We start from the raw sequence: 19,626 nt of genomic DNA, 5'->3' as shown, positions 1-19,626 counted from the left end.
CATTGTTGGGCTGTCTTGGCTGAGATGCCTTTTCGACTGAGTATTTCTTATTTTGTAAACATTGTTTTGTAAAAAATAACATTGCTTTCAAGGCATTTCTGAACATACCAATGTCTCCTCTTTTTTTACAATGACAACGTTAGTCACACGGTAGTAAAGTTAGATACACGTTAGTAACGTTAGCCACACGTTTGTAACGTTAGACACGCGGTAGCTAGCAAGAAAGAAAAGATTGACAAAAAGTATTTAAAGGGAGCTAGCGCACCAACACACACATACATGGCGACAGCGTCAGATAAGCGCTCCAATAATTTTTTCATTTACACTAAACTATTGATAACTGATGCCGTTATCAACAAAATGAAGCCAAATGGTTTAATATTACAATTTAAAGGCAATATTAGTAACTAGGGCTGTCAATCGATTAAAAAAAAGTAACTAATTAATCGCACATTTTGAAATTCATTAATCGCGATTAATCGCAATTAAAAGTTAAAAGTTCATTCTTTTTAAAGACCAAACTTCACACAGAGCTGTGTTTTCAAAGAGGCTCCTACTTATAAAGTGCCAGCGAGGTATTTAATATTGTGGATGATAAATTGTTTCTTCAGTGAAACATCAGATGAGTAAAAAAAAAGAAGTATATTGCGACCCCATTGGTCCTGTCATCTTTAACACTGAACAACAGCAGAACCAGTGGCCTTGGTAAACTGACTGACATTCAAATATGTCACGTTAACCAGAGCTGCCAACTCTCACGGTTTGACCGTGTGACACACGCTTTTGCATGTTTTCACACGCTCTCACGCCACACAACCAATTCAGATTTTTGGCAGAGGCGCGTTCGTTCCTTTTCAAACTCCCCGACGATAGATGGCGCTAAGGAGCGCATCTGTAAACATGTTCGCTGCATACACATCCTATTTACCCCAAAGAAGCCCGAAGTTAGCAACAGAAGAAGATTTTCAAAACGACACAACCGCGGGAGAAACTCAGGAGGAGCAGAGACGAAGGTATGTTTTACATGTGGTTCAAATAAGTACTCACTCTCTTTAACTTTAAATCTTGAAAGAAATTATTCGTTGTGTTTGTGCGTGTGATTTTGTGTGTTGATGTAAACTCAGCTGTCATAACAAGCAGTAGGAGAGCACCTTGTTAACTTCTTGGTATACTGCAAGATGTCTTTCAAAGAATTTAACATAAAGACAGGACATTTGTGCAATTGAATTAGGCATGTTTTTGTAAATGAGAGTAGAGTTATTAAAAACCATTTTAATTCTTTAAGGAAGCAAAGATGTCTCGTAAAAGACCTTTGCCAGGCCCAGGACAAAAAGGAAGTCTATTATATTATTTAAAGAACCAGCCAAGTCAGAAAAGACAGACAAACACACTGTCAGAACAGCCAACAACAGAAACAACAGGGCAACAGACAGGACAGAGAGAGCCGGAGATGGGACAGAGAGAGCAACAGACAGGACAAACTGAAGAGGAGAAACAGACGGGAGTGATAGAAGCACATGCAGAAGAGCAACAGACAGGACAAATAGAACAACCAACAGTGCAGATGGAAGAAGACACAGCGGGACAGACAGAAGAGACTCCCCCAATCCAACAACAGGGCCAGAAGAGGCGTGCTCTGGCTGGAGCAGCAACATATAGAACCCTTTTCCAAAATGAGTGGACCTCTACATGGCCATTTATTACAAGAGGGAGCCTGAACACGCACTACTGGTGTGCAGTCTGCCGTATTGAGAACACATGTTGCCACCAGGGTGTGACAGATGTAGTGCGCCACATAAAAACTAAAGGCCACCAAGAAAAGCAACAAGCTCTTCAGTCCACAGCCAAAATCTCACCATATACAATGCCCGTTCCCTCTGTTGGAGGGATGTCTGGACAAGAGGTTAAGGTATGATGTGTGTAATAGTCCTGTCAAGGTTCAGTCAAGAGTGTTGTGTTCTAGTTAAATACGGTAAATTCATGGTTGATAGTTTTGACTAATTTGTGGTTTGTATTTCAGTGTATTACAGTCCAATTTTCTTAATTTGAGATCTTAGTTGCTGAATGTGTTTTTTACCTGTGCCCTATTAGCACAGGTGTAGCTCGGACGCAAAATCAGCGAGGAGGGGAATGTCGGCTCGTGAATGATCGGTATTTTTGAAGCGGCAGGGAGAGACAACGTTATGGGCCTTTCTTGCACATCGGGACAACATTCCATCGATCGACTCAAAACAGCAGTACAAACACAGCAAAAGAATCTGGAAGGATATGTTGGCTTTGCAAGCCTCCCGAATCAAGTCTACAGGAAGTCCGTCAAGAGGGGCTTTGAGTTCACCCTGATGGTCGTGGGTGAGTCGGGGTTGGGCAAGTCCACCCTGATCAACTCTCTGTTCCTCACAGACCTTTACTCAGCAGAGTACCCTGGACCTTCCCATTGCATTAAAAAGACTGTGCAGGTGGAGCAGTCGAAGATTTTAATCAAAGAAGGCGGAGTCCAGCTGCTGCTCACGATAGTTGACACCCCGGGGTTCGGCGACGCTGTCGACAACAGCAACTGCTGGCAGCCGATCATCGACCATATAGACAGCAAATTTGAAGACTACCTGAACTCTGAATCCCGGGTGAACAGACGACTGATGCCCGACAGCCGAATTCACTGTTGCCTCTATTTCATCGCCCCCTCGGGACACGGGCTGAAGCCCCTCGACATTGAATTCATGAAGCGGTTGCACGAGAAGGTCAACGTCATCCCTCTGATAGCCAAATCGGACACTATGACCCCCGAGGAATGCCAACAGTTCAAGAAGCAGATCATGAGTGAAATTCTCGAGCACAAGATCAAGATCTACGAGTTCCCGGAGACGGATGACGAAGAGGAGAACAGGCTGGTGAAGAAGATAAAGGACAAGCTGCCGCTGGCCATCGTCGGAAGCAACACCATCATCGAGGTGAACGGCAAACGAGTCCGAGGGAGACAATACCCCAGGGGGGTCGCAGAAGTTGAGAACGGCGACCACTGCGACTTCACCATCCTCCGAGATATGCTGATCAGGACGCACATGCAGGACCTCAAGGACGTGACCAACAACGTCCATTACGAAAACTACCGCAGCAGGAAGCTGGCGGCCGTCACCTACAACGGAGTGGACAACAACAGGGCTAAAGGTCAACTGTGCACCAAGAGTCGCAGCGGGCTGCTGGCTCGACGACGCCGTGCACGTGAACGTTGTCACGGGACCTCACCTTCGCCCTTGACACGTCGTCTCTGTTCCCTCGGAGCTGCAGCCATAGCTGCCGCGACGTGTTGTCGCCATGCGGCGGTCCCGTGTGGTCCAGCAGACCGATAATGGTGAACGTTACTTTGAAAACCTGCTCCATTCGAGGCCTCGCGCATGTCAGCTCGGTTTCCTTCTCCTCCAGCACCGTAAACTCGTCCACGGTGGGGTCCTCCAGCTGCTGTCTCCCGGCGGCAGCAGGGAGCCTGGCCGGCTGCTCGGCATTTCCATTCACTTTTCCCAGCTGCTCCTGAACGCATCATCTCACTCTTCCGGTAAGCTCTGGTTGCCAGCTCAACAGCGAGCATGACTTCTTCTTCTCTCCCTCCCGCTCCCTCTTGCTCAGTGTGTCTCATGTATAGTTATCCCCCTGCCTCCCTTAATGATAACGATACATGCAACAAGTGTAGTTTATTTGCTAGGTTGGAGGCAGGTCTAAGTGGGTTAGATGCACGGCTCCGCGCTATCGAAGCTCAGACAGCTATGCTAGTTAGCCCGCCCTCTCCCGTAGCCGGCGCGGAGCTACAGTCAGCTGATAGCTGTTCCCCGGCGGTAACCGTGCAGCCGGGTGGTTGGGTAACTGTTCGCAGGAGTAGTAAGTCTACACAGAAGCCCGCTGTGCACCAACCACTTCACGTTTCGAACCAGTTTTCCCTGCTCAGCGACACACCCGCTGAGGAACACACCCTGGTTATCGGGAGCTCTATAGTCAGGAACGTGAAAATAGCGAAGCCGCGGACCAGTCGTGTGCCTCCCGGGGGCCATAGCGGGCGACGTGGAGTCTTGTTTGAAGCTGCTGGCTAAGGACAAGCAGAGATACAGTCAGATTGTAATACACGCCGGTGGTAATGATGCCCGAGCCCGTCGGTCGGAAGTCACTAAAATTAATGTGGAATCGGTGTGTGCTTATGCCAAGACGTTGTCGGACACCGTAATTTTCTCTGGCCCTCTCCCAAATTTGCAGACAGACGAATTGTATAGCCGAATGTCGTCTTTCAACCGCTGGCTGTCGAGGTGGTGCCCAGCGAATAATGTGGGCTACGTAGACAACTGGAAGACTTTCTGGAGAAAACCTGATCTGATGAGGAGAGACGGCATTCATCCCACGTTGGACGGAGCGTCTCATTTCTGCGAATATGACCAAGTTGATCACCGGACTTAATCCATGACAACCCAGGGTTCAGATCAGGAACCGGGAGCAGAGTTGTAGTTTAACACCCTTCTCTGCTCTTCCATTCGAGCAGTTACCCACCCATGACTTTAGAGTAGAGACTGTGTCTGTCCCACGGCCACTTCAATTAAATAAATCAAAAGTAAGCAGAAGAAGAGTCGTACACAATAACCTTATACAAGTTAACACCATTATTTCAGCAGTGCAACAAAATAGGTCTATTAAATGTGGTCTCCTAAATATTCGATCTCTGTCATCTAATGCTGTGTTACTAAATGATTTAATATCAGATAATCACATTGATTTATGTTGCCTAACTGAAACCTGGCTGAGCCATGAAGAATATGTCTGCCTGAATGAATCGACTCCTCCAAGTCATATTAATACTCACATTCCTCGAGGCACCGGTCGAGGAGGTGGAGTAGCAGCCATCTTTGAATCGAGCCTATTAATTAATCCTCAACCAAAATTACACTACACCTCATTTGAAAGCCTTGTTCTTAGTCTTTCACATCCAACCTGGAAAACACTACAGCCAATTCGATTTGTGATTCTGTACCGGCCACCAGGTCCATATTCAGAGTTTATATCTGAATTCTCAGAATTTATATCAAGTTTGGTTCTTAAAACCGATAAAGTTATTATTGTTGGAGGTTTTAATATCCATGTGGATGTTGATAATGATTGCCTTAGTGCTGCATTCATCTCCTTGTTGGACTCGATTGGCTTCTGTCAGAGAGTACAGAAACCCACTCACAGCTTTGGCCACACGCTTGATCTTGTTCTTACTTATGGCGTTGACATTGAGCATTTGAACGTCTTCCCACAGAATCCTCTTCGTATTACAGTCCAATTTTCTTAATTTGAGATCTTAGTTGCTGAATGTGTTTTTTACCTGTGCCCTATTAGCACAGGTGTTCATTTGAAATAAACTATAGTCTTTTGGGAAGATTAATAATTTTTCAATTTCTTACAGACAAGGGCTGAGGTCAAAATGACAGCTGGGTTGGTGGTCCATAACATTCCTCTAGCCTTTGCAGACCACCTGGGACCTCTCCTTAAAGATTGTTTTGGAGATTCAAAGACGGCACAGGATTACAGGTGTGGCAGGACTAAGTCATCTTGCATTATTAACAAAGCGCTGGCTCCTTATTTCACCCAAGAGCTTGTAAAGGAGCTCAAAAACGGCCCATACACCCTTGTTACGGATGGGTCAAATGACACAGGTATTTCCCAAACTATCTATCTCTTCTGCAAAACATTTGCTTTGTGTAAACATTGAACAACATGTGCATTTGTATAACTTTAACTTGTCATTATAGGAGCGCAAAAGATGAACCCGCTTACTGTCCGGGTCTTCGTGGGAGGCAAAGTTGTCCACCAATTTTTGAGCATGTGCACAACAAGTGGGAAGACATGTGGAACAGCAAGCGAGATCTTCGCCAAAATTAACTCCACCCTAGAGGAGCATGGTATCCCTTGGGAGAACTGTGTTGCTCTCTCAGTTGACAATGCAGCTGTGAACATCGGACCACACAATTCAATCGCCTCTAGGGTGCTCCAGAAACACCCCAACGCCTACATTCATGGCTGTCCTTGTCATGTGGCACATAACACTGCCAAAGCTGCAGGAGGGGGATTTTTTAAAGTGAGTTAAGGCCTGATTTATCTCTACATGTAACTTTATATTTGTATCCTAATTACATGCATTGACTGAATGTTATGATTTGATTAATGCATTGCAGGTGTCTGGTTTTGATTTGGAGGACATGGTCGTGGACATCGGTTACTGGTTCAAAGGTAGCACAAATCGTAAAGGATACCTCACAGGTATGCATGTTTGATACTATTTAGTGTAATATTGAAATGCAGAGCTTAAGAAAAGATATGATATGGAATTAAATGTTTGAAACAGAGTTTTGCGAGCTGCATGAAGCTGAGTACATGGAGGTCCTCCTGCACAGCTCAGTTCGTTGGCTAAGCCTTGAACGTTGTGTGACCAGAATCCTGAGGCTTTACGAACCTCTCGCGAGCTACTTCAAATCTGCAAGTATGGTCATCAATTTTCAATTTCATTATGCAGCAACTACATGGATTGTTAGTCACATACTTATTGACAACCTCTTGTTTTCTGTTATTTATTAATTGATTCAAGATGAAAATCAGGCCAGATTCAAGAGGCTTGTGCAGGAATTTACTGACCCCATGACAGAAGTGTACCTGCTGTTCTACCAAGCCACCGTACCAACCTTCACTGACTTCAACTTGCTTCTCCAGAGACAGCAGTCAGCCATATATTTGTTACATGATGAGGTGGGTTTGGATCTTGCTGTTTTCCCCATCTGTGTTTCTTGCTGATATCTGCAGGGATCTAATACTATTTCTGTAAATGTCGGTCATAGATGGTGAAATTCGTACGCAAGCTGTGTTCAAGATTTATGGTTCCAGCAGCTCTGCAAGGCCATGAGGAGCCTTGTGCAATTGCCTACGAAGAGAAGGCAAACCATTTGCCAGGTTAGTGTTTGACTATTATTATGATCATACACTGTGATATGTTATAGATCAAATGTGATATGTAGCCTTGCACCTAGCCTTTTGCTACTTCATGAGTAGAGATCTAAGGTTTGTGGTAGTCCTCCCAACAATGAGCTTCTGGTTGGATTTCTTGCCCTATGTGTCAAGCTGATATTGCTGCATCAGTGTGTTAAACCATTTATGTTAACCTGATATGCTATATCTGTAGGCTACAGGGAAAAAGTTGAACATTGGGTTCACAACCTGGGCTAAACTCACCAGATATCTGGATGAGGGTGACATCACATCACGGCAGGTGGATACATTCCATGAAGCTGTGTTAAGTTTCTTAACAAGTGCTGTGGGCTATGCACTTAGGAAGCTGCCACTGGAAGAGCCAGTGATCAAACATTCAAAATGTGTAGATGTGCGGCAGAGGGCTGAAAGTGGCATTGAAGATGTCCTTTACTTTGTTGAAAGGTTAGTTTTTTTCTTTAATTAATGTCTACCATCTTAGTTAAAATGCTTATGATGAGGTATATTCACTCCTAAACTGCACATGAGTTATTCTTATATGGCTTTTCCTTAAACATGTATATTAACTGCTGCTGGTTGATGAGAAAATACCTGTAACTAAACAACCTCTAACTCAACTTTCATAAATAGGTTCCCCCATCTCCTCCCATACCATGGGCCAGAGGAGCATGACCACCTGGGTGAGGAGTTTTTAAACTATCAGACAATGCCAACAATCTCCCTTCATGAAGAAACGGATATGGAAAGCTTCTGGGCTGGAATGGCAACACGGAAACATTAGGTATACATTTATTTGGTCTTTTTTTTGGCAGGTGTGGCTTGACTATATCTGTTGCTTTTATTGATGCATGCATATATTGTGTCATACATGATGCAAACTATGCATGTTGTATCTAAAGTTTGTTACAGTATACTTACAGTATTAAATATGGTATGTTTTTCCATTTTGTTCTTGGTTCATTTTCAATAGGTAACAGGAGCCAAAGAATTTCAGAGGCTTGTGCCGTTGCCAAGCTGATTCTGGTGTTGCCCCATTCGAATGCATATGCTGAGAGGGTGTTTTCAGTTGTGGGACTGAATAAGACAAAAACCAGAAATAGCCTGGCATTAGATGGCACTCTGTCCTCCATCATGGCCATAAAGATGGCTGACCTGGAGCCCCCCTCAGCGGTCATCAAGGCCTCCAAGAAGGCCACAGGCCAGTACAACCTTGCCCACAAATCCTAAAAAAATGACTAACCAAATTACTTCTGATCTCCTTCTTAATACTTCATTTATTTTAATTTTATTTATTTGTTGATCCATTGTTTTGCTTTAAAGGCTACTGTTTAAGCACTTTATTTGTTGCACTTTTTTGTTTGATAATGAAAAATATTTTCTCCTAACTAAACTTGTGTCATTTTTTTGCTGAACATAAATCATTAAGTCTCTCCATCGTCGTATAAAGTCCGCCCTGACAATTTGACTGGTCCGAACAATTTTTGATTTTGGATCATTTCTCCCCAACGCCAGACCAAACTTCCAGACCTCAAATGTTGTGGGCGGGGCTAAGTTTGGCTGGTACCAGGCTACATCTTTAGCATACCACCCAAAAATCCACTAGAATGCATGAAATAACATCTACTTAAACCAAAATGTCCTGGGGGTGGACCATCAGCTATGTCTTTGCTTCACAGAATGTAATCAATGTTGTCCATCTCCAGTAGGCCACCCCTATCAACGACGTTGGGCCCCAAACCACCAGAATGCAGGGTACAACATGGGTACAACGCCAAATTAATTCCAATTTCCTGATATTTGAGCCACCAACGTGTGTGGCTGCGTGCGCGGCAACATTTTGGTCACCCCCGACACAATCTCACTCCAAGGTTTTTTGAAAAGTTGGCAGCTCTGCGTTAACCCTCTGGAGGCTGGCAGGGTGTCCGCGGGTCCTTAAAAAGTCTTAAAAAGTCTTAAATTGCTTTTCCTAAAAATAAGGCCTTAAAAAGTCTTAAATTCAGATTGGATTGGTCTTAAATTTTTTGGGTGTCATGTCATTACGAATATGAGGCAATCTGTTCCGCCAGGTCCGTATTTTGCTCCGGTCGCTCTGCGGTGTCTCTGGTGTCACCGGGGCCACGCCCCTTCTCTTAAAGGGGCCCCGCGTATTCGGTCCTATCCATCCCCTACAACGTGAAGCATCGGCTACTTTAGAAAACATGGCAGGATGCAAGTTCAACAACGGCTTGAAAAGAACGAGTATTTCTGGTCACGGTCGGTGAAATGCTTCTGAAGCTGCGTTATGTGTCGCGAGACTTTCCCGCGGTGGAATCTCACGTGCAGAGCAAGAAGCACAGAGACTAGCGAAGGCCGCCAGCAGCCCGCAGGGCTAGCTCCTGCTCCGCCGCGAGCTCCTGCTCCGCCGCTCGCAACGACGTCAACGTTACAACGCTGGAGGTCACCGGAGGAAATCCAGCGCCGTGCAACAAAGAGCTCATCACCGAAGACCAACGCTGCGGTACGTTCTTCATTCTGTTCCACGAGACTCTGGACCAGACCACCGCGAGCAGACAGCTGGACTTCATGTGCGCTATTGGTGAAATGACCAGGTCCCGTCAGGATCCTCTGGAGCTCATGGTCCATGACACCGCCCAGGACCTACTTCAGCATCTCAAAGTAAGTCTAACATAAATATATGTATTAACTAACCTCATGTATATGAGTATGTGTTTCATATAGTTAAGCTTTACTCATGTGTCAAGTTAATAACAGCTATGCATAGGCGCACTACACATTAATTCGACTAATTAAAAATAGTTTTAGAATGGTAGTAAGTAGAGTGGTGTTTACCTGTCAATATGTCTAAATAGTGTTCACTAGGCTCAAGGGATGGCTCACGTTGCTTAATTTGTAAAAATAGTTTTCATTCATATTTATCCAGTCTGACATTAATCTGAAGTGGTGGTGTCATGAAGAGATGTGGTGACTGTTGTATGGCTAATGTCTGCCTTTTTTCTTTCTTTTTTCCAGGAGAATGGACCAAATGTCAACTGGAAGTTTTTATATAAATACAGTTTGAAAAGGATTGTTTTCCTAGTATATTCACAAAAGCTCAGGAGTAGACATGAACCTGTGCACAAACATCCATCACATAGAGACATAAGAACACACACACACACACACACACACATACATTCTATTATGTAAATGAATTTGCATTTTAAAAGCAGCTGGAATTGTTATTTGTTATTTTATAGATTTTTTTGTTCAAAAGGAACTGTTGCCTGTATTTTAAAAATATATTTACTTGATATAAGCATTTGTTCATGGGACTTAAATGTTCTGAAAATGTATTAATAAATATAATTTACAACAGCAATGACATTTGTGTTATCCTTTTGCATTACACCATACTGTTAATTTTAAACAGACATCAGTGTGTTTACTTTGAATTAGTTTATTTAGATTAATTTATATTTCCATCGTAAGTTAGGTCTTAAATTTTATTTCGACGTGGTCTTAAAAAGTCTTAAATTTCACTGGTTTACTCCTGTAGACACCCTGGGCTGGGCTCATTTTATACATTTTACAAAAAAAATGTAATTCACCTTTTAAAGGCGTTTTCATATGACACATACCCCCGTGTTCTACATCAAACATTCCAGAACAATCTCAGCTCTATTCAATGAGGCTCAGTTGTCCTCGTGCGGTGTTCTCTGCTCTCTGACTGACAGGCTGCTATAGAGCCTCACCCATGAGGTGGGAGGTCCTTTGTGATTTACTGAGTGTTCATTCGTTGTTTTTCCCCCAAAATGGTGACAGACAAACGGATTGACCAATCACGGTGAAGGTTTCGTGTGACGAGTTATTTCCGCGCCGCGTCACCTGACACGTCGCCCCTCTGTTCCCCTGTGGATCAGAGGGGGAGACGGGAGGAAGGAGGAGCAGGAGGAAACCCGACTGATTAATCCACGAGTTTAAACTGATTTCTGCTCCTTATTTTCACAAAGAAATAATTGTTTTAAAAATGGAAACAGTGTTAAACCGTACTGCCGCGGTTTGACACTCGGTTTGAGTGTAAAAACTTCAACGAACACCGGAAGTAAACAAAGTTGCGTTAAAATATTTTAGTGCGTTAACGCGGCCAAATTAATCGCATAGATTAACGCGTTAACGCTGACAGCCCTATTAGTAACACTAACTCTCGCTTACTAGTGCAGAAAAGTGTCTCCCAACTTCTCTCTGAAAGTCATGTATACAGCTAACAGTAACTTTCCTTGAGAAGACGACTGCTTCTGGGCCCCAGAATTCGTCTTGCTCACTCTCCCAAGTCCTCGTACTCCCATGAACCGATACCAGAGCTACAGATGTACGACAGATACTAACTGCACAGCCTGGCCTGACAAGAGCATATACGTCCATTTTACATGTTTATAATACAATTCAAACATAAATATTAACATAAACCATAAATAAGACTCGAGAGGACTCGAAAGTGACTTGAGAGAGCTCCCCAAGTTATGTAAATATTATTTTTTATAACCCTAGCTTGATGCTACACATGATTGGCACACTTTTTTGGAAAGCTTACAACCTACGGAATCCGCCAATTTCGCCAAAACCACTGTCAGACAAAGCCTCAGCAAGATATCAACCACATTCCAGTGTGAAAAAACTGAAATGTGACTTACTTATGGATTAAACAATACTTGCTTGGTATGTATTGGTGCATCTGCTTGAGCAGAGCCCCTCTGTTGTGGAACCACAGGCTTCCAAAGTCCAGGAAGAAAGTTAGGGCATTTTGGCTCTCAGCGGACCTAAACCTACGGTTCACGAAATGTGCACTAAACGAATTACTAAAAATATTTAACTTCACTTAATCAAAGTCAAACTTTGCGGAGATACACTTACCACACAATGCTATTTTATTTAGGAAAAAAAGCGATGATATGCATAGTTAAAAAGAGGAAATATATCCTGAAGTTTTTCTCTTTTCGGAAGTTCAGCTCTGAGAGAAGCAAGTGTCCATTGATATATGAACATATGGTCTGTGTCTGCGTCATAGGAAAAACTAATAATTCTATTGGAAATAATGCAAGATAATTCAATCTGATTCATGTTTATACTGGTGAAAGAAATGACTGTATCGTGATTGACTTGACTTTATTTGATATGGACATCACCATTGCATTAGAATTGTAACTGATGCACTGTGTTGAAAACTGTGGCGGCCATATTGCTATAAAAACTGCATTTTCAATTCTGTAGACAGTTTCATAGTTTTTCTCCTTGAACAGAGAAGACTGTTGTCCAAATGAGGTCTTGCGCATAGAAATACGACAGTTCCCGTTTCCTGAGGCCCGTGTGTTCACTCTACTGGTGTGCTGGTGTCTTGTAACAAATTATTTAAGAAGGGAAGGAATATGACCATGTAGGCCTTTCAAAAATAAGCTTTAGACCCCGTTTACACGATGGGAAAACGCATATATTTTCATGCGTTTTGGCCTTTCATTTACACAAAAATGGAGGTTTTATCACGGAAAACGATCATTTCTAAAAACACCGGCCAAAGTGTAGATTTCTGAAAACTCTGTTTTTGTGTTTGCGTGTGAACTAGGTCAAACGGAGTTTTATGTTGTCAAACGTCACAGTATGCGACTAAAAATGCTTCACGTCATGTGAGCGTCCTATGTTTACAGTTAGTTTGCTTACTGATCATGGATGGTGTCAAGGTAGTGCTCATTTGTGCATTCCGGTACTTTCCTCTGACTGCCTTCATTTTCGTTGTCAGGTGCGCCCGAGTTATTTCCTCCTCGACATGAGGATACTCCTCGGAGGTCTCGGACGGGTACTGTTCTAAGAACAATGCCAACATATCCCTATATTTAGTTTGGCATGATTCCCAATCCACATTATCGAGTGCTTTATTTGCCTTATAATCTAAGGCGACTCGAAGCAGCAGCTCCACTTCGCTGTCTGTCCATACAAATGAACCTCACGCCATATTTACTCTAAAGGAAAAGGAAGTTGATCGTGTTTTTCGTAGTTGTTGTTGGTTTTGAGAATTCTGATTGGTTTGCATGTCTTTATCCTTCTCGTTACACTGCCGATGACAGGTTTGGCATCGTTATGATGGCGCCCGGGGGCGTATTTATGCGGGTTCATAAAACAGAAACTTTTTTTAAAACAACCTTGTGTTCCATGTTATTTTTGAAAACGGAGGGGCAGAAATATTTGTTTCTGTAAATACCCGGCTATGTGTAAATGTGGCCTTAATCTTGAATCGCTTAAAAAGCTTTCAAAGTTGAACATATGTTTTTGCAAGATCTGACAATGGTGCCACCTCATTGTTTTTTGTCCATAATTTTGATGGGTTGTATAGTTGTTTGTGAGGCTTGTGACCAGGTGATGCAGTATGATAGGTGTGAGAATATCATGGCATGCATGTAAAGCTGGGCTGTACTGAATGGCAGATACTTTCTGATGAATCTGAAGCAGTTGAAATATGTTTTAACTTTTTTGCTGATGTTACGTACTTGTATACAGTAATATAACTGAAAACTAGAGAAACGTGTTACAGTGCAACACTGATTTTTGAAAGACATTTCATCACTGTTTCAACATTCAACATGAACAAAGATTAACCAACAAACAAAACAAAATAATAAGTTATAGTTGCCATTTAGTCTGCCCATTCAAAGCAGTGGAGAGTAACCTTGTACCCCTTGCTTAAGTTCTCCTTGTTTTGACGAACTTTTTTTGCAGAGCCTAAATGCATCTCACCCCATCCCCCACCCATGCTTTGCAGGTGCAGATGCAGATCTCAGGAGAGAAAGGGGGAAAAAGGGAGACAGATGGAGAGATAGAGAGAAACACATAGAAAGCGGGAGAGACAGACAGAGAGAAAGAGGGGAGAGAGAGAGAAAAAGAGAGAGATAAGTGACAGTGTTAAAAAAAAGAAAGAAAACACGACGTAGCTACATGACGTTTGGAGATTGAACTTTTCAAGTCATTTAAGCGCCATTTCTACGCGCTCTGCATAGCTGGAACAATGGCCTGACTCCAAGCTACATTTCTTCTTGAAGTAAGTAACATGCCTCCATAATTATCTTAGCTATATTTTAATTTGAGGCTTTGTTTTCTACAATTTTGCGTCGCCCTTGCAAAAACGTTGATGTAGGTTATGGGTTTCTGCATTGAATATTAGCTAGCTAACGTTAGTTTACCAAAGGTTGGCTAAGAAAATGTTTAATTGTAATTTCTGTGGCAGGTCGGTTAAAACACAGAGGGGTTATGTGCTTCATTGCAAACTTCATAGAAATGAACCATGTTGTTTGTTTAAGTGCTTTGAAGCTGGTTGCAAACAGACCTTTGTACAAACGTGTTTTGCAGGCTGTCACAAAGCTGAACATTCTTAGAGGACAGTTGGAGGGCTGCTCAGAAGACGTGAAAGACATGGTGCACCTTCTCTCCTATTTTGATGAAAAGGAGGAGAACCTCTTCCACTATGTCGAAGAATCATGTTTTACTGAAGAAACCTCTAATAAAAGGAAATATTGCATGAAATACATAGTCTTGTTATGAAGTGCGATTGTGTTTCTTCCCCATCCAGTGGTATTGTCTTCTACATAGAGTGTAATAGATCCTTTAAGTTAGACCTGTCAGCTTCTTTCCTGAAGCTTTACACTGACTCTTCTGCTCCAAAATAAATGAAATGGACCAGCAATCTTGAGCTGAAAAAAGTTTAGAAAAATACACATTTGTTCATTCGGTTATTGTTATTTATTTTTCAAAGCCTTTTACCAGCCCAGAATGGTGTTGTTGGCTAGTCAAGATCCAGAGAAATTACCACTGGATGGGGAAGAACCACTTTTTATGACCGATTTTGGAATGGTAATGGCTGGTTTACTGTTAAATATTTTCGACCTGTATCTTTGTAGGAACCTCCTGCTTTGCCTCAAGGCAGTTCATGCTAAGTGTAGACGGCAAGGTTGTGAATGACCAAATCCCAAACTTTGTTTCTGCCATCTGTTTGTTTGGAAGCTATTACTGCCTCAATATCCACTATCCTGTGGTTCTGGGCTCCACACTTGAGATGTCTCTGATCACTAGTGGAGAGAGACATGTTAGGGATTGATTTATCCAACTGAACTGTCAAAGGACCTGTGCGTAGAATCGAGGGGGATTTATTGGCAGAAATGGAACATTCAAAACTAGATTTTCATTTGTGTTTAGCTGTTTACCATTAACATGTGATGTTTTCAGTTAGCTTTTGGGTTTTATAAGCAGTTTGTTTGAGTTGTATTCATTCAGAACAGCATTTTCTGGTAGTTTCATTGTTTTGATAAGCAGCTGTTCGGGTTCTGTTCAATTCATGTCAACTGGCTTATTGTACATTTAAAAGCGGGGAGTTTTTCAATTTTGTCTTGTTATATCTTGCCAGAACAAACTTTTCAGATAAGCAAGGTAGGTAAGCTACTAGGAGGGACTTTGTAGAGCTTGCATTTGAAATGTGTCCTTTTTTAACATTCAACCTGACTTATTAATTTTGATTAACTATAAAAGTGTTCAGAGTGCTGGTTTCTTCATTGAAGCTCAGTTTAACACCAGAAGGCAGTGAATGTTTCTCTGCTCGAGGACTGCATCAATCTAACTTTGCCTTTGTTTCTGTTTTGAGGCTGCAGAGAGGATCCTCCCAATCCACAGTGAAGATGGTCAACATGCGAGTCCTCAAGCAGAACTTCCTGAACAGCTCAGCTTCCTGAACTGTGTGTCCGTGTGAGACCCTATGACTCGTTATGATCAAGTGGCTAATCTTTTCATGTTTATTCATGGATATAGAGCGTATTCACGTGACGTCAGAATCTCAATCGCGCCATCTTGGGGTCCCACTTATTAAATATCAGAAGAAGTTGACCTGGCTATCGTGTCCGCTGTTTGATTATGCGAGAGCCCAGCAACCTCATGTCCTTCTGCATTACCAAAGAAAGATTTCAGCGGTTGGAATTGAATATTTGCAATGCTTTTTTACCTGATTTTACTCGCTCAACACTTTGTGGTGAATTCGCTAGTTACCAGCACATAGCCCAGTCACATTCCTGTAAAACAGTTTTAATTTCCGCTATCGACCATGGGACATTAACAACTATTTCTGCGTTATACTTGTTGTGGAAATACCACAAATGTCGGAACATCAAGCGCCCCGTGTCTGGGTTCATACTATGATCCGTCGTCATAGGCCAACATGCTGGCACGTAAATTTCACATGTGTACAGAAGACGTTAAAACTGCTCTGTTTCGAGCCTACTGTACTCCTCTGTATACAGCCCACCTGTGGTGCAGTTATAGAAAAGGGAAAATGAAAAAGATGCAGGTGGCTTTCTGACAGAGATATAAATGTATATTATGTTTTTGCTTACCATATCTTAAACTAAACAATCAAAGGAGCTTCCCGAACTCCGCGTTCCCACCCGAAGGTGGTGTTATGTGTCTGGGGAGTCGGATAAGGAAATGATAATAAACCAGACGGAAGGAATATGTCAACATGTCCTCAGTTCCACTTATCCATCTGGTGTTGTGTGTGTGTGTGTAAAGCTTTCAATAAAAGGCTGGACCAAAGGGTCATGTGCGGCGGAATGCTTTGGAGGTCGTCGTGTCAAGCACGTGCTCTGAGCGCCCTTTGATCAAAGCTTTCAAAGATACTACGTTGTCTGTGATTCATTTCTCACCTCCTTGACCGTGAATATTTTACATGATATAGAGAGGAAAAAACCTATCACTTTCAATGATGCATTCAGAATCCTGCTCAAGCTTCCGAGATGGACAAGTGCAAGTCAGATGTTTGTGAGCCGGAATGTTCCCACTTTTCATGCTGTTTTGAGGAATTTTATGTATAAATTTAAATGTAGACTAAATGTCTCAGAGAATGTAGTTATAAAAGCCTTGGCTGACCCAGCACTGAGTGATACCAGGTATTCGTCTTGTTTCTGGAAGCAATGGAACAAATGTTTGTATGTTTTTTAATCCCGAGTGATTTTTTTGGCTGCAATGGCTGGACCGGTATCCTCGTATTGTATTTTATATATTGTTGTTGTATTTGTGTTTGTTGTTTTATGGACCCATGAGTCTGGAATAAAGATATATATATATATATATACTTGTTGTGGAAATACCACAAATGTCGGAACATCAAGCGCCCCGTGTCTGGGTTCATACGATGATCCGTAGTCGCACAGCTCCGCCTCCAGGACGAGTGTCTGATGAAGCCGCTTCCAGCGCTCCTTGAGGACCAGCAGTGACTGTTTGGTGGCCGTGCTGAGTGCTGTTCCCATGGAGCCAGTGTTTTATTTTACCTTGAAATGAATCACAGAGTAAAGGCAGACATCGCCCGACGGAGTTGCCATGTTCATGGCTTCCTCCCAAGTTTCCATCCACAGTTCCTTTTGCGCAAGTGAAAGACATTGATTTTCGCTCGGCGAAAAAAGCAAAAAGAGATTATTGACGAGAGTGTGTCAATGGAAACGTGCCCACAACCCGATGTGTCAACAGAAACACATGAGAACAGTCGTAACGCTCATACGCCGAGTGAAGCCGAAGTAGATGCATGACAAGTTGAAGTAATTGCCTGTCTTGTTGAGCTGATAGACCCATATTCTGAATCATTAGTCCCACATCCAACAATACTGTGTATTGTACTGTGATCTATCGTGCAATTACCGCTTGGAACCTACTGCCTCCTCGTTTAACTCACATAAGTAACAATTTATCATTCAAAAAACAATTAAAGGCGCACCTAAGAACATTCACCACTTGACGTATTCTATTGCTTTTTAGTCATCTGATTTTCTTTTTCTTTGTATGACTTAAGTTGATTTGCATAACATAACATATATCTTATCCTTCAACTGTACTGAGCATCTGACTGCACTATTTTTTTTACTTTGTTGTACTATTTTTAACTGTTGGTTTCACGATATGTTTTGTATGTATTGTATTTTGTCCTTTCTGTGGACCCCAGGAAGATTAGCGGTCGCTAAGGCGTCAGCTAATGGGGATCCAATAAATAAACAAACAAATAAACAAATAAACAATGAGGCACAGTACAATAATCACAAGGTACACCGCTTTGAACTGAAATCGTGTCTCCTTCAGGATATAATGGTCATTTCTAAGGGAAGAGCGGCATACAAACAAGCAAAACAATGCCGTGGTGGGACCCCAACATGGCCGCCAGAGTTTGTTGTGGTCACGTGAGTGAATACGCTCTATAGAGCGTATTCACGTGACATCAGAATCTCAATCGCGCCATCTTGGGGTCCCACTTATTAAATGTCAGAAGAAGTTGACCTGGCTATCGTGTCCGCTGTTTGATTATGCGAGAGCCCAGCAACCTCATGTCCTTCTGCATTACCAAAGAAAGATTTCAGCGGTTGGAATTAAATATTTGCAACGCTTTTTTACCTGATTTTAATCGCTCAACACTTTGTGGTTAATTCGCTAGTTACCAGCACATAGCCCGGTCACATTCCTGTAAAACAGTTTTAATTTCCGCTATCGACCATGGGACATTAACAACTATTTCTGCGTTATACTTGTGGAAATACCACAAATGTCGGAACATCAAGCGCCCCGTGTCTGGGTTGAACGTTGTCACGGGACCTCACCTTCGCCCTTGACACGTCGTCTCTGTTCCCTCGGAGCTGCAGCCATATCTGCTGCGACGTGTTGTCGCCGTGCGGCGGTCCCGTGTGGTCCAGCAGACCGATAATGGTGAACGTTACTTTGAAAACCTGCTCCATTCGAGGCCTCGCGCATGTCAGCTCGGTTTCCTTCTCCTCCAGCACCGTAAACTCGTCCACGGTGGGGTCCTCCAGCTGCTGTCTCCCGGCGGCAGCAGGGAGCCTGCTGGCCGGCTGCTCGCCGCACGTTAGTTCGGTGACTCGCGTCATTCCGATTGATGTCCATTATATGATAGTTATATAATCATAATAAGTTAATAATATAATAATCATAATAAATCATAATAAATCATCATAATAAGTTATATAATCTCTTACTGATGGTGTCAGCCTTGGCGATCACTGGGATGATGTTAACCTTGCTGTCTAGCTCAGGGGTGGGCAAACTTTTTGACTCGCGGGCCACATTCGGTTCTAAAATGTGACAGAGGGGCCGGGCCAGGAGCATTTGGACACGCAATGTAATTTTTTTAACCTGGAGATTGCGTCTGTTTTTTATACATTTCAATTTAAGGTGCAAAGTTAAAGTAATCAACATTTACTGGAAAGAGATCAATGGAATCACTTTCAACATTCAAAACAAATTACCCAACGAAATACTCAAGCTCAATAATTTCTAATTGTTTTAAACCACGCAAAATAATGGACGGATTGTCCTGAGAGATAGACTGTATTAAATATCCTGCCTGCAGCAGAAACTAGAAAGGGGTCTTTAAAGTGAGGGCGATGTGCGGCGTCATCTGGTCAGCATGTGTATGAACCCGTCACAAACAGACTGACAGCGCTTTACTCGAGAAAATATGACCCTAAAGCTGACAATTGAAGTTCTATTTTTTTAAATTATTCATATCTCTTCTGAAAACACACCTTTACTCATGTGGACCAACTGTTTTGGTGTTTGAAATTGGTTTAC

The 19,626-nt window shown here is 42.6% G+C and overlaps 1 protein-coding gene and 2 long non-coding RNA genes across 3 annotated transcripts; all 3 read left to right on the top strand.

Moving 5' to 3' along the window:
* Window positions 1-2,109: 2,109 nt before the first annotated feature.
* LOC130195666 (septin-7-like) lies at window positions 2,110-3,347 on the top strand. Its single transcript, XM_056417336.1, has 3 exons — window positions 2,110-2,187; window positions 2,236-3,219; window positions 3,337-3,347. Exons 1-3 carry the CDS (start codon window positions 2,145-2,147, stop codon window positions 3,345-3,347), a joined length of 1,038 nt encoding a protein of 345 aa, XP_056273311.1. The 5' UTR covers window positions 2,110-2,144.
* A 2,237-nt stretch (window positions 3,348-5,584) lies between these two features.
* LOC130194665 (uncharacterized) lies at window positions 5,585-6,261 on the top strand. The gene is made up of 3 exons (XR_008831929.1): window positions 5,585-5,672; window positions 5,769-6,094; window positions 6,192-6,261. It is a non-coding gene; the product is annotated as an uncharacterized LOC130194665 (long non-coding RNA).
* A 149-nt stretch (window positions 6,262-6,410) lies between these two features.
* Window positions 6,411-6,917, top strand: LOC130194666 (uncharacterized). The gene is made up of 3 exons (XR_008831930.1): window positions 6,411-6,496; window positions 6,602-6,759; window positions 6,849-6,917. It is a non-coding gene; the product is annotated as an uncharacterized LOC130194666 (long non-coding RNA).
* The last annotated feature ends 12,709 nt before the right edge of the window (window positions 6,918-19,626 follow it).

The sequence above is a fragment of the Pseudoliparis swirei genome, chromosome 6 (genome assembly GCF_029220125.1).
Source record: "Pseudoliparis swirei isolate HS2019 ecotype Mariana Trench chromosome 6, NWPU_hadal_v1, whole genome shotgun sequence".
NCBI classification, from domain to species: Eukaryota; Metazoa; Chordata; class Actinopteri; order Perciformes; family Liparidae; genus Pseudoliparis; species Pseudoliparis swirei.
This window is presented reverse-complemented; position numbering and strand designations above follow the sequence as displayed.

Bases quoted from the DNA above. Each gene is read 5' to 3' on its own strand.
- LOC130195666 (XM_056417336.1), top strand. From the start codon at position 2,145: ATGATCGGTATTTTTGAAGCGGCAGGGAGAGACAACGTTATGG. The intron at 2,188-2,235 runs GCCTTTCTTGCA...GACTCAAAACAG, and splicing joins AGGGAGAGACAACGTTATGG to CAGTACAAACACAGCAAAAG.